Source organism: Mytilus edulis, chromosome 9 (genome assembly GCF_963676685.1).
Source record: "Mytilus edulis chromosome 9, xbMytEdul2.2, whole genome shotgun sequence".
Lineage (NCBI taxonomy): Eukaryota > Metazoa > Mollusca > Bivalvia > Mytilida > Mytilidae > Mytilus > Mytilus edulis.
In genome coordinates this window covers 18,921,874-18,936,535 of record NC_092352.1, presented here as the reverse complement: position 1 = coordinate 18,936,535, position 14,662 = coordinate 18,921,874, and the positions used below count along the sequence as shown (strand labels likewise).

General features: G+C 31.4%; 2 protein-coding genes across 2 annotated transcripts in view; one reads left to right on the top strand and one right to left on the bottom strand.

The window, feature by feature from the left end:
- Positions 1–14,662, top strand: part of LOC139487774 (28 kDa heat- and acid-stable phosphoprotein-like) — a 327,843-nt gene that overhangs the window by 310,512 nt on the left and 2,669 nt on the right. The window contains exons 2-5 of the mRNA XM_071272851.1: positions 9,089–9,186; positions 10,425–10,534; positions 11,007–11,150; positions 11,718–11,839. Coding sequence (XP_071128952.1) covers positions 9,177–9,186; positions 10,425–10,534; positions 11,007–11,150; positions 11,718–11,839 — 386 coding nt within the window. The 5' untranslated portion in view covers positions 9,089–9,176. The remainder of the gene's footprint in view (positions 1–9,088; positions 9,187–10,424; positions 10,535–11,006; positions 11,151–11,717; positions 11,840–14,662) is intronic.
- Positions 1,150–8,860, bottom strand: LOC139487776 (protein BUD31 homolog). The gene is made up of 4 exons (XM_071272852.1): positions 8,699–8,860; positions 5,099–5,221; positions 3,231–3,397; positions 1,150–2,202 (listed from the first exon to the last, which is right to left on the bottom strand). The coding sequence occupies exons 1-4, from the start codon at positions 8,790–8,792 to the stop codon at positions 2,152–2,154; spliced, it is 435 nt and encodes a 144-aa protein (XP_071128953.1). The 5' UTR covers positions 8,793–8,860; the 3' UTR covers positions 1,150–2,151.

Genomic DNA, 14,662 nt, shown 5'->3' with positions numbered 1-14,662 from the left:
AAATCAATCCTAACCTTCTTTTTGTAGTCAAAAACCTCGTGTCTAAATTTCATAGATTGCTATTTACTTATACTAAAGTTATTGTGCAAAAACCAAAGAAAAATGCCTATGCCCCTAATTCCAAAACTGTTGGGACCAAAAAAACAAAATTAATCCCAACCTTCCTTTAGTGGTTATAAACCTTGTGTTATAACTTTATTGATTTCTTTTAACTTACACTAAAGTTATTATCCGGAAATCATCCCTCTTCGGACGATGCTAATGTCAACAATGACGAAGACATGATACCCATATACGATCAAATTTTTAAAATTTTGGCGGTCATATAAAAATGCAAGTTAAAATTAGTGTGATTCCTGACGCATTTTTCACAATAATTTCTGAAATTACAGTACTGAGCATTCTGTATAAATTTCATAACATTTGGTAGAGGTAAACTAAAGTTGGAGAACGGAGAAAGTGGAGAAAGGAAAATTTCAGCACTTTTTCCATTTGTAAAGGGGCATAACTCTAGAATGGTCAATGGTTTCAAACTAAAACTGTGTTTTGTTGTTATAAGCACTATATACAAGTTTCATAGCATTTGGTTGAGGTAATGTGAAGATAAAGAACAGAAACCATTTTCAGGACATACAGACAAAGATAAAACTTAATGCCCCCTCCTTTCTGCAGAGGGATAAAAAAACATAGAAGACTAACAAAGGGCAGAGGCTTTTGACTTTTTACAGGCGCACATGTGTGGTTATTTAAAAAATTTTGTGAGATTTCAACCAGCCCCTATACCTGTAGCCAATGAAGAATAAACAAACACAGCAGTATGCTTTGTTTTTATCAACATACAATGTGTTAAATGTATTCGGGATCAGTCAACTGGGACACAAGACTAAAACATTCATATGTATACCATGAATGTCATGATAGAACTGAAAAACTTTACAATCCTAGTCACATTTAATTCAGAATACTGCACTAATCTGTCTTGTGACCACTTCAACATTTACTTAGATAAAGGTATTACAGTAGGACCCCATGCATACTTGCAGCAATATTTTTCAAGATTTCATATTTCAATACTTTCTTATTTGAACAGTTCATAGCATTTAAGGAAATAGAAGGTACATAGGGTATTAAATCATTACTCAAAATATGTAAATTTTTCATTGTTTATTTACAAAACCATTTACATATAAACACACAAAATGAAATATATATGCTGAAGAAGATGTCATCCTACATTGAAGTCAAGTAAAAAATAATTGGAATGGACCAACTGATGAAAAGACATCATATGAAAATCATGAAATACACAAATGTATATCTAAACAATCTACCAAAAAATGAGTGATCAAAATATTATTTTTATTTGTCTGGTTTATGTTTCAAAATAAATTTGATAAAATTGCAAATTATAGAAACAACTCAAAGTTTAAGACAAAATGTGGCCCAAATATAAGGATTGTATACAATTTGATGACAGTGTTGATGATCCAAAACAAAAAGGTGTCTTTCTTAGCATTGAAAAGTACTTAAAACATTATGTTCTACTTTGACATGTATATGAAAATTTTATGCTTCAGTAGCATTACATTTTCACTTTTTCTTATCAAATAATTGTTTTAAAACATAAATACATTAAAAACTTCCTCTATAAAAATATCCAATAAACCCACTGTAATTTAACATAGTTTTCAAATATTATTCAATAGTACCTTTTTCTCTGAAGCTATTTAAATTGTAGCAATATAGAAATAAGTGGTATTTTTTTGTGAACATGATCAATCCCTATTGGTCTATGCATCAAACATATTTACATTAATTAATCAACAAAACAGTGCATTATTAAACAGTTTTTAAGGCAAACTAGAAAAGTTGATGGATTTAACAAGTTTTAACAAAAATAAGGAATGAATAGACCACATTATTCCCTTTAAATTATTCAAAATGCATATATGCACTTAATATCCTATTTCAAAGTGGATTAGTTTAATAAATCGTTATTATCTGCAGAAACAGAGTACTGCATGATCATGATGATATTGTATCTTATATACAGCATAAATCAGTGAAACTGTCAAATCTATTTTTTCTGTAGATTACTCTCTCTCTTTTCAATGTCACAGAAGTTAATTCTATGTCTTCTTCACACAGGTTTCAACCTGAACATCCACGACAACCACAGTGTATACATTCAACAATCTTGCCCTGAAAAATAGGAAAAATTAATGATGATCTATATTCTAAAAGTTCTTTAAATGGGTCTTAGCTAGGATTAAGATCCAAAACAAATTATTGATTTGATCTCAATTTTGTTTGAATATTTATAAAAGTCTGTTATTGAAACAACATTTAGCTAAATGTTAGCAGTCAGTTTGATTCAATTTTGTCAAATAAGCTCAAAATATAACTGATGTATTACATCATATACATGCTTGCAAGTAAATTTTTCAACCTCATTTGAATCTGTATTCATTATGTTCATGCAATTTTCATTATCACCATTAGTGTGAGATATGTTGTGCATAATGTGCTGATACAATATAACAAGTCCATGCATCATCTCTTTCTCTTGGACTTTTTGTTATTTGGATCTTCATTTGAGTAATGATTGATTGATTACTGTAAATTCAAAAATTATTGCGATGTTTTTATTATTGCGAAAAATGCGACAGGATTATATTCACAATAATTTTATCTCACATTTGATTTTTTTATATGAATTTAACAGGAGTTTTCTCAATATCGCAAAAATTAAAATTTTCATTCTAAAATGACAAAATCGCAATAATAAATTAATTATGCACGCAATAATTTCTGAATTTACAGCAATTGATGATTATATTATTCTGTATCAGCAACATTTCAGTAATGTATGTCATAATTCAAATATGAGAAAATTGACATTGAAATATAAACAATGAATGGGTAATATTCCTAAATTGCATGTTCTTATCCACCAGTATGACATGAAACATTAGAATTATATTTGGGAACCAGTTAAATTTGTATTAAATATCATATGAATACACAAACAATCACATAGTGCTGCAGATAAGCTTAAAAGGACAACACATAACAAAAGTCATCTGTAATAGAAATGATTTGGTTTACAGAGAAACAGTAAACATAACTCCTGGATGTCAGACAAATGTTCATTGCAAAAGTTAACTGATGATGACAGTGTTATAATGGTCTACTAAAAACGTTTACAACTTTATATTTTCAGTACTTACTGCTTCAAGTTTAGACTTGGGTACTCTACAAATGCAGTTTGTTGCAAAGTTTGTGTCTCTAGTTTGTATACAACGTAAACAGCATAAATTTTCATATCCCTGTTTTTTCCATTTTGCGATCAAATTTTTATCTGCCATGTTTTCTTTTAAACAATAATCATATAGCTCTGAAAACAGAAAGAAATTAATTTAAAGTATATACCAATCTTCTATGTATACAAATCATACATGTAACTTATCTTTGAAGATTTTTTATAATGTAAAAAATTCTTATTTCCATAATTGTATAGAACCATTAGTTCAGGCCCTGTCGGAAAGCACATACAAGAAAGTAGTACATATTTTAAACAAAATAGTTCATACGCAAAGCTGTATCTTTGTTACCAGTAATTAATAGCAGATATATTTGGTTAGTTGTGGTATCAAATGAAAACTTGGGGACTTGGGATCACTGTAGATTTATTTGAATGATACATGTTCAGATCAGAAGTTCCTGTTTTTGTACTATCAAACTTCCGGGAACCAGTACGCTCTAATATGCAATAAAACTATTAAAAGGTATGTTAATTTTTTCACCACAAGTCAGAATAAGGTATAGTTTTGACATGAAATAACTACCACTTTATTTGAACTTAAGATAAAGTAGCCATTAATGCTTGAAATTTTAGAATTTAACATAGAAAGCAATAGGGCTATGAAGTTTTACACCTAATGCATGTGTAAGTATAGAGATATACTGCAGATAAAATAATTGTTAGGTTGATGTTTCAGATAATTACTTATTGTTCCATATTCTCAACTGTTTGTCCTACAAATGTAAAAAGAAAAATCAATAACTATACTTTTTTTCTGACAAACATCACATTATGGAGTAATTAAACTGAAAGAGAGACAACCTGTACATTTCTTTAACATTTCTCAACAAGGAGTAGTAGAGAGTTTGTCAGAATACAACATTTCTCAACAAGTAGTAGTAGAGAGTTTGTCAGAATACAACATTTCTCAACAAGGAGTAGTAGAGAGTTTGTCAGAATACAACATTTCTCAACAAGGAGTAGTAGAGAGTTTGTTAGACTACAACATTTCTCAACAAGGAGTAGTAGAGAGTTTGTCAGAATACAACATTTCTCAACAAGGAGTAGTAGAGAGTTTGTCAGACTACAACATTTCTCAACAAGGAGTAGTAGAGAGTTTGTCAGACTACAACATTTCTCAACAAGGAGTAGTAGAGAGTTTGTCAGACTACAACATTTCTCAACAAGGAGTAGTAGAGAGTTTGTCAGACTACAACATTTCTCAACAAGGAGTAGTAGAGAGTTTGTCAGACTACAACATTTCTCAACAAGGAGTAGTAGAGAGTTTGTCAGACTACAACATTTCTCAACAAGGAGTAGTAGAGAGTTTGTCAGACTACAACATTTCTCAACAAGGAGAAGTAGAGAGTTTGTCAGACTACAACATTTCTCAACAAGGAGAAGTAGAGAGTTTGTCAGACTACAACATTTCTCAACAAGGAGAAGTAGAGAGTTTGTTAGAATACAACGACAACACACAACAACAAATGAAGGAGCATGTATTTTACTCTTAATCTTCAATGAGGTGCATATTCTAATTTTGGGTAGTTTGCCTGTCACTTGATTATTTATACATTCTAGTAATCAAATTAACATTAATTTACCAGTATCTCTATGCTTGCAAAATATGCTCGTACTTAGGAAACAACATGTATTTTTTACAAGTAGTGTTTTGGTTTGCTGCAGCATAATAAGTGTTTCCTATTCTAGTCTCATTAATCTGGCTAAAATATATGGTGTGCAGTTACTAAAACTATCCTTATTATTGAAAATGTACAATTTTAAAATTATTACCTCTACTGATTGCTTTCCTGCGATAAAATAGGTCATATATGTATCGTGATTTCTGATGATGCAGTCTGAAGATTGGCCACAAAGCTTCAACTTTTCTTTTTCCCTCATGTGGATCTGTTTCAGCTGTAATTACAACATACATTGATATATACTATTAGTTACATGTATTATGTTAATCAATACTTAATTCTTGGGATAAACATGTACACCTATCAATGCTGTCATGCATACATGTATATGCAAATGCCATTCATGTAATTCAGTTCTATAGTCATGAAAGTATTAGTCTTTCTTGGAACCAAAAGCCATGGATTTCGGACATTGTCATAAGCATGCAATTTCTGTTCATTTTCTACACACACATCAGTTGAAACATTGTACATGTAATTTAATGTCTGGCAAGGGATGATCTTAAAAATGTTTGCCCAGGGTTCATTCGTCCTGATTTTTTTTTTTATAGTTGTCTATTTGCAGATTATTAATTATTTGAACAGAGTATGTTTAAGTTTGTTGAAAAATTAGCCAATTATTTGTAATCAGTCAGGGGACTTACTTAAATGAGTGATCTTCTAAATCACTGATTCAAGTAACATTATTTCCACAAAGGTTGGAAGTAAGAGTTGTCTTTCTTTAATAATCACCTATTTAAGTTGTACAAATTAATCACTAGAAGAAGTGATTTAATTTTATTGTAGCTTTAAATATAGAATACTAATGATCCAGGGACTAATTATGTTTCTAAAATTATCAGAACCAACATCTGGGTTGATAGGATGACCAGGTCATTTCAGGTGATGACCTTGTACTGAATTTAGGATAATGACATAAAAATCACTTGCAGCTAAAATTAAATGATAGCATTAAAGACATAAACCTTGCTACTTAAAAGAAGCAAAAAGGTTATTTTTTCAATTGTACTAATGAAAAGATATTATTTAAACCTACATGAGTATGTGTTTAAAATTTTGGTAAAACTACAAAATCACAATTTGTAACAAATATTCTAATTTGGTACATTTTGTACTTAAATAAGTCCCCTTACTGGTAATGCTGCAACCAAATAATTATTTTCCTTAGATTTGCATAGAAGAATACTAAAATACAATGTTTTTAATATCTTTATTGATATTTGTTAACAATTTTAATAATTCGATTTATACATGTATATGCAGTCAATAAAATAAATGAACTTTAAATCCTTTTCATGTTTTTCAATTCGTACATCATTGTTTTTACTGATTCCAAGCTGACTACAAATGTACTTTATCCAAACAAAACGCTGTTTTTATTATTAATCCACGGAAGACAATAATATGTGTACAACATGTGTACAACAATCAGTGAGAATTATTATTAATATTATGAACAATTAATCCCCCAAAACACCCCATCAATTTTAAATTATCCATGTGTTTTCATGATTTCAATCATATAAAGTACCATTTAATAATTTGAATAAGTTTATTAAACTTAAATGCCTGTATTATTAATATTTTTTTTATAAAAGTAGGGAGGACGAACCCATGACGAACAGACTCTCAGGGCGAACAGTCAGAGCAAACATGTATTTAGGGTGAACACACCTGATTCCATATTTTTGGATTCCATATTTTCTGGCACACCAAAATGCAACCATATAAAATTGGTGGCAGCAAGGGGTTGAATAAAATTTCGTTCCTGCTTGCATATGAATTATGATTTTTTTTTCTAAAAAAAGGGAGCCTTCACATAATCACATTGCTTAACAATCACTTTCAACACCTGATCTGTCTCCACCAACATACATTTACCTGTATATACAACATTAAACTTTTATAATTTGTGTTGCAGACCATGACTGCATAGGTACAAGTCAAATTGGCACCCATAAAAAAAATAATGGGTGCCGATTTGACTTGTACCTATGCAGTCATGGTCTGCAACACAAATTATAAAAGTTTAATGTTGTATATACAGGTAAATGTATGTTGGTGGATAGAAAAAGTCAAATCGGCACCTGGTTAAATCAGCATCTAGTCAAATCAGCACCTATTTAAAGTCAATTCGTCATCCAATAATATTTGATATAATATAAAAAAATTATTCTAAAAATGTATAAATTCATGATCTATTTTGGCGGTTGGATATTTTTATGCATTACATCGTTAAAAAGCATCAAGCAGCGGTTAGAATACAAAAGTTAATTATGTAATTTGAAGTTTTCCCAACATTTTTTATAACTGCGTTTTTTCAATCAATTAATAACTTATTTCAAGTACATAGTTAAATATGTTTGTTGTTTTAACTCAACAGTATACAGGTAGTTGTTGATGTTTTATTCTTCAAAAACTTCATAAGGAACAATATGATTATGAAGCCCTTACCCAAGTTGTTGTTTAACAATGAGACAATAATAGAAGCAATTAAACAGAAAACTATGTGTCCTTTCGAATGAATGAATGAATGATTTTATTCTCATAAACTAGTACAATAGCTACATGTACAGAGAAAATAACAGTTCATATATAATACATATTTTGTTTCACATGTGTGAAAATAAATAACATTATAATATTATTACAGTTCCTCTAACCAGGAGGACAGACTTTCAATGATATGTATCGTATAAATCTACACAATTTTTCTAGTTCTACAACATTTTCAGATGTGAATTCATTTAAAATTTAATAATGTTAGCATTTTGTTTACAATAATGTGGTAAATATTTTTCTCTTTCAATGTTAAAAAATTGCATGACAAAATGTAGTGAAATTCAGCGCCAATATCTCTTGAGCTGCAGAGATGATGAAGACCTTTCCAATCTTGGGATAGTTTGCCACCTTCCCGTCTCGACTGGCAAACAATGATTTCAATAATTCAAACTTTCATGCAAAATAATTAGCAATTAAGGTGTTTTTTTATCAGGAAAATTTAAACAGCATTAAACCAATAATCCTGCAAAATGTTCAACTGGTTAAAAAATGCATAAAAAATATCCAATACCTCATATATTTAATTTCAAATACACATTTAGCATGTTTAGTTGAGAGAGAGAGAAAAAAATATATATCCAAAAAAATGTGAATAAAATTAAGTGAATATTTCTGGACAAGGCCATAAATAAGAATATGTTTGTTTGCCTTAACCCTAACTACCTAGAAAGTAGCTGCCTACTCACAATCTTTTATTGCCTTGATTAGAAAAAGTTTTTTTTTTAATCAGATATATATATATGCATGCTAAAAAAAATTCTGACACTTCCATTTCTCAAGATTTCTTAAATAAAAAAAAGAAATTGGCTTCTTACAATGTACTTTAATACTCACTGTCTCTACCTTTAAGTAGGGATTGGGCAAACCAAAATATTTTTAAGTGTGAACCCCTTCCTATTCGACTTTTCTTACATGTGGAAATACTGAAAAATTTCTGGACATCCCATTACTTCATTTTACTATTTTTGCTTAAAACTATGTTAAACTAACATGACTATATCAAGTGCCGATTTAACCAGGTGCCGATTTGACTAGAATTCGACTGCATGAGACATGGTAGATTTCTTAAATTTAACAGAGTAGAGTGTAGACTCAGTATTTTCAATATCTTTATTCCCTTTACGTTTACCTTCTCTCATCTTTTGGTCCAACTCGTCTATTGTAGGTTCTATCAATTCCCATCCATCTGGTGGAGGTTTTCTACTTCTTTTCACTTTTGGCATTTTGATGTTTATGAAATATGGACAGGAAGGATTGACAATACGTTTTGGTTACACTAAAAGAGTGTTTATTTCCGGTAAATAAATATAAAACGCTAAAGTTTATCAGACTTAATGCGGTGAATTATAAATATTACAGTCAATCTGATTTCAAACAAAATTACTTAATCGTTTTAATATATTTTCATAAATGAAAAACTTCATTAAACGATTCAATATATTTTTATTGAGACCGAAAGTGCAGCATTATTTTTTCTTCTTCCAATTTGGACACACAGACAGAGCAAAGTGTGAATTTATACTTTTCACTGTGTACACAAAATATACAGAGTTAACGACGAAAAACAGTTGATATCCCATTTAAACAAGTCAGAAATATATACTAAAATGCCACGAGGTACATAAGCTAATACTTTTGTAGAATTAAGAAGAAAAAATAGGGATGTCAGAAATATAATTATGTTTATACATCTTTCCCACCAAAAAGATAGTTTTATACCATCTGTTTCTATACAATTATTAAGGTTCATCATAACAAACGGGCAAATATGGCTGTATTTACATGTCAAAAATTACCTGTGAAGTTGGAAAAGTTTTAATGCCTAGCATCCACTAGACATATAAAAGTTAAAGGGACACTAGCTGCCAAATTTATCTTCCCCGATTATTGACTCAAATTCTCATATCTTATTTATAACAATGTAAAACATTTTTCCAAACTATCAAAAGTATAAAATAAACAATTTACAGGACATGGTCACACTAAGATGTAACTTCGTTTCGTGTGAAATTTAGCCACGACGCCATCTAATTAACTATCGAGTTGACCTTCTATGACCATATAAGCGATGAAAACTTAAACACAGATATAAATAGATTAAGCAACTCATGCAATTGGATTTTTATAGGTCTGTTAAATTTTGTATTCTAGATTAAAAATGTATTTTTATTGTTGTTTTTACCTTTAAGAATGAATTTTTGTTAGGGCTCAAAATATTTTGGAATTAGGGGCATAAAGGGGGAAAACTAGGTTTTTCTGGTCAATGGACAATTAAGACAATTTAAAAGCAGTGTAAGGGAGGTAATTCATAAACATTTAACATACAATATTGGTTATGTTCAGATTTACATGTACCTCCCTTATACTACTTGTTTATCATGTATAAAGAGATGTCAAGCTATGGACTAATTAAAAAAGGGGGGTGGGGGTGGTAGTAGTTTTCAATGTTTACAAAAATGTATTTTCAAATATTTCAAATTTTTGAAAGTTTGAAGAAAAATCTTTAATTGATTTGTAAAATCTTGACATTTGTTTTATGTAAGAAACCCATATAATGTCAAAAATTTGATCACAATCCAAATTCAGAGCTGTATCGAGCTTGAATATTTTGTCCATACTTGCCCCAATTGTTCAGGGTTCGACCTCTGCGGTCATACAGGCAGATGTTCATTCCACCGAGTGTACTTAAAAACACTGTCCTTTGACAAGTATGAAGGCTGAAAATAGTTACAGAGCAGATTTTTTACTGGTCCTATAAATTTATTGGCCCAACGTTTAACATACATAATATGTAAAGTGAATATATTTTTAGTATACTAGAAAAACATGTGTAATTAATATTTATTTTCTTTAAGGGGGTCCAAGAGGAAACAAAAAAACCCACAAGGGTCAAAGAAGACATTTTACAGATGAATCTGAAATGAAACATGCACAGGAAAAAGAAGAAAGACAAAAAGAATGGAGGGTATGTTACTGTTGTAAGTTGGTGAATATTAAACACTTAAAAGATCTAAAACTTACAGCCTTTGTGCATCTGACATGTAAGTTGTATTATGTGTCAAAACTCAAAATAAATTGTATTCTAGATCTTATACGCTGTTTTGGTGTGAGCCCAGGCTCTGTGTTGAACACCAAACTTTGACCAATAATGGTTTACTTTTACTAATTGTGACTTGGATGGAGAGTTGTCTCATTGGCACTCATACCACATCCTCTTATATCTATATAATTTGAAGTAGAACACGTATTCAATCAGATTTCTTTGAGTTTTTGCAGTTCAAAGGAAACTTATCTAAATTATAAGGGGGTATGCTTTTAAATTTACAACTTAAAAAAATGATTAATATTAAATGGTAGACAAAGTAGATATTCATCCACTTATGTCTTGACAGTTTATGAATTTTCAGTTTGACCAGTGGCTTTTCTTATTATTTCAGAGAAAACAAGGTATAGAAAGTGAGGAGGAGGAGGAAGTGGAGGGGAAGGAGACAGTAGTAAAAGAGGGAGAGGAAGCTAAAGGAGCTGCTGCCCCTGGGGATCTACCACCATCTAGTTCTGAAGAGAGTTCAGATGATGAATCGGTAAATACTTTATACTTTAAATGCAGTTCAATACCCTTTAATTTATTTGCCACATATAATGTTGAAATTTCACATGTTAATGGATTTAGGGAGTTGGAAGGATTAGTCATTCCAAATTCCCAGTGTCAATCCCCAAAAATTGGTACCCACTAAAATAAATGAATTGACAACAAAATAAAACAATATTGGGGGAGAGGAAAAGGAAATGTCCTAAGGGTGATAATTTTTCTTGCCAAGGTTGATAACTTTGTCACTGACCTCTGTATTTCGATCTAAGTCAATCATGAAGTTTCAATATGCTGGTCAAGTTTTAAAATTTTCACAACTTTACCTGAATACACAGCACATCATTTTGTACATTGTTATAGTACATGATAAATTTAATGTTTAGTCTTAAACAAAATTTGTCATCTTATGAGAGTGATTGTATAGAAGGAAAAAGGACATAAGAAATATATGATATTCCCCAATTATACAAGTTATTTCTTATTTCCACATAGACCATGTTTTACAATGCTACTTACCTTTAAGAAGTTAATAAAAGTCTGTAATAATTTATTTTTTCAGGATAAACATAAAGGTATAGAACACTTAATAGAAGTTGAAAACCCAAATAGAATGAAAGGTCGTGCTATTAAAAAAGTAACAGAGTTAGAAGGCGGCAAAACAGAATTGACAAGAAGAGAAAGGTATGTCTTTATAGAAGATTGGATACTTAAAAGAAAAGTAATATGACTTCAACATTTAACTGGTCACTTAACCAGCACTCCAAAAGAAGAGGTAAACTGATTAATTTGTCTGTTTAAAACACATTTCTGTCACATTTTTCACAGGGAGGTTAAAAAAAAAAATTAATAAAATTGGTTTTGAAAGTATATTTAGACTATATCATTATTACCATAATTTATTTGGCCACTAAAATCATTTAAGTTTGCAGGTCCTTCTAACAAACAACTTCAAAACAACTACACATCTGTTCTTTAGTATAATATGGCACTGCAGGACTTTTGTACCCTCAGAAGAATTATATCTTCCCCACAGCTTTTCCTTGGTCCACTGTTCCCACACAGGGTTCTCACTAAGGCAAGTCCATGAGTCCTGGATTTGTGAAAATCTTACTGTACTCCCCATTTTCAAAATCAAAACTGATGAGTCCAAAGATGTATCAAAATTAAAATATTTTGTACATTCTGAAAACACATATTATTATTTTATAGCAAAAATTTACAAATAATTTGAATTTAATGTTTTTACATTGCTCTATTAAGCCCCAGTCCCACTAGACCACGATCGCACCACGCTCACCGCGATCTAAAATGAATTCAGATCATGGTGAGGTCGCGGGATGAACGACATGAAAATGTAAATTTTCGGTGCTTTCAAGATGCTACTACGTCTTATTACGTTTCTACAACGATACCGCTACAAACTATACCACGTTCTTACCGCACTTATTCTGCTACCTCACTTACTTTTATCAAGATCTTTCTAAGTTCATCACGTTCTCACTACGATCATACCACGAGTTATCCGCTTGCAACACAATCTTACCATGCTTCTACTGCGATAATAGCACGTTCTTACCACGATTATACTACGTTCATTCTGCGATCTTACTACGTTTTCAGCAATAACGACTATATCGTGTTCCATATCAATACAGTTCCATTCCTTCTAATTGTGATTGATATATAGATTTCCAGGAAACAATACATTCATGCCATCGAAATCTACTAGAACTTGTTGGTGTGGTAGGGGTTGATGTAGAGGCAGAGGGAGCTCTGATAGTAACGAATCCAATTCAAGCAGAGATGTAGGAACGACCAATCCAACCTAAATAACAACCTATTGCAATTTCTGATCGATAAAGTTCAAATGACAATATTTTAGTGAACGATAGTAGATCTAGAGATGACACAAACGTGTCAATAGATATAGGAAAATGTGGTATGAGTGCCATTGAGACAACTCTCCATCCAAGTAACAATTTATAAAAGTAAACCATTATAGACCAAGGTACGGCCTTCAACACGGTGCCTTGGCTCACACCGAACAGCAAGCTATAAAGGGTCCCAAAAATTACTAGTGTTAAACCATTCAACCGTCTAATCTATATAAAAACAAGAAGCATGTTTGAGCAGTTAGAAAAAATGGACAAGCAGTCCTAATACATACGACATACAGACAAACAAAACCTGGAGAGATTTATTATATTTTATGTGAAAATGACAATGAGAATGATGGTCGTAGTATGAACGTAGTCAGGTCGTAAGAAGAGCGTGATGAGGACAGCAAGGGCGGGCTAGAATCGTACTATGATCGTGGACAGCGTGGTGTGGTCGTAGTGGAAGCGTAGTTGGGTCGCAGTGAACACGTGATGGTCGTATTAAGGTCGCTGTGAGATTGTAGCGCAGTCTCTCCGAAAAGAATTACGCTCTCGTTACGATGGTACAGCGACCTTTGCGATCTTACTAAGATCTTATTGTGCTCTCACTACGCTTCTACTGCGACCTGATTTCGCCACGACCTTACCGAGATTGTTTTGAACACGCTCATCACGATCTTGAAGACCTCACCATAAACGTGATACGACCTTACTGCGATCTACACGATCATGACGATCGTAATATGATCATTTTTTTTATGTAGTTGGATCGTGGCCTAGTGGGACTGTGGTATTAGGTCATGGAGAGTTAATAATAATTATGTTGCACTAATTTCTACAGCTTGTGAATTTTTATGCCCCACCTACGATAGTAGAGGGGCATTATATAAAAAAGAAGATGTGGTATGATTGCCAATGAGACAACTATCCACAAAAGACCAAAATGACAGACATTAACAACTATAGGTCACCGTACAGCCTTATGTTTTCTGGTCTGTGTGTCAGTTCATTCGTCCGTCTGTCCTGCTTCAGGTTAAAGTTTTTGGTCCAGGTATTTTTTTATGAAGTTGAAGTCAATCAACTTGAAACTTAGTACACATGTTCCCTATGATATGATCTTTCTAATTTTTTTAATGCCAAATTAGAGTTTTACCCCAATTTCATGGTCCACTGAACATAGAAAATGATAGGCATCTGTGTACTGGGTACACATTCTTGTTCCTTATAATTGTCAAGAAGTAAAAGAACACTGCTTAGGAACTATTCAATATAATGACAAATGAAGCAAAAATTATTTGACCTGTAATTATGTAATCAAAATGCTATGCAGACTTTCAATAAAGAAATCTATATGTATTAGACATTTGTACACTTTTAAGATTGCGAAACATTTAAATTAGCTATTTAAGAAAACTTTGCTCCTTCAATTAATAAAGCTTTCTTTTTAATTTTCATGAAATTATGAATTTTCCTTTTGAACCATTATAATTCTCTCATATCTTGTTCTATACCCATTTTAACATGGATAGGCTTAAAGCAAACATTTAACAACCAGCTACCATTTTGCTAAAATATTGAAAAAGATAATGAACATCCATGTTAAAATGACCATGAAGGAATTATATGG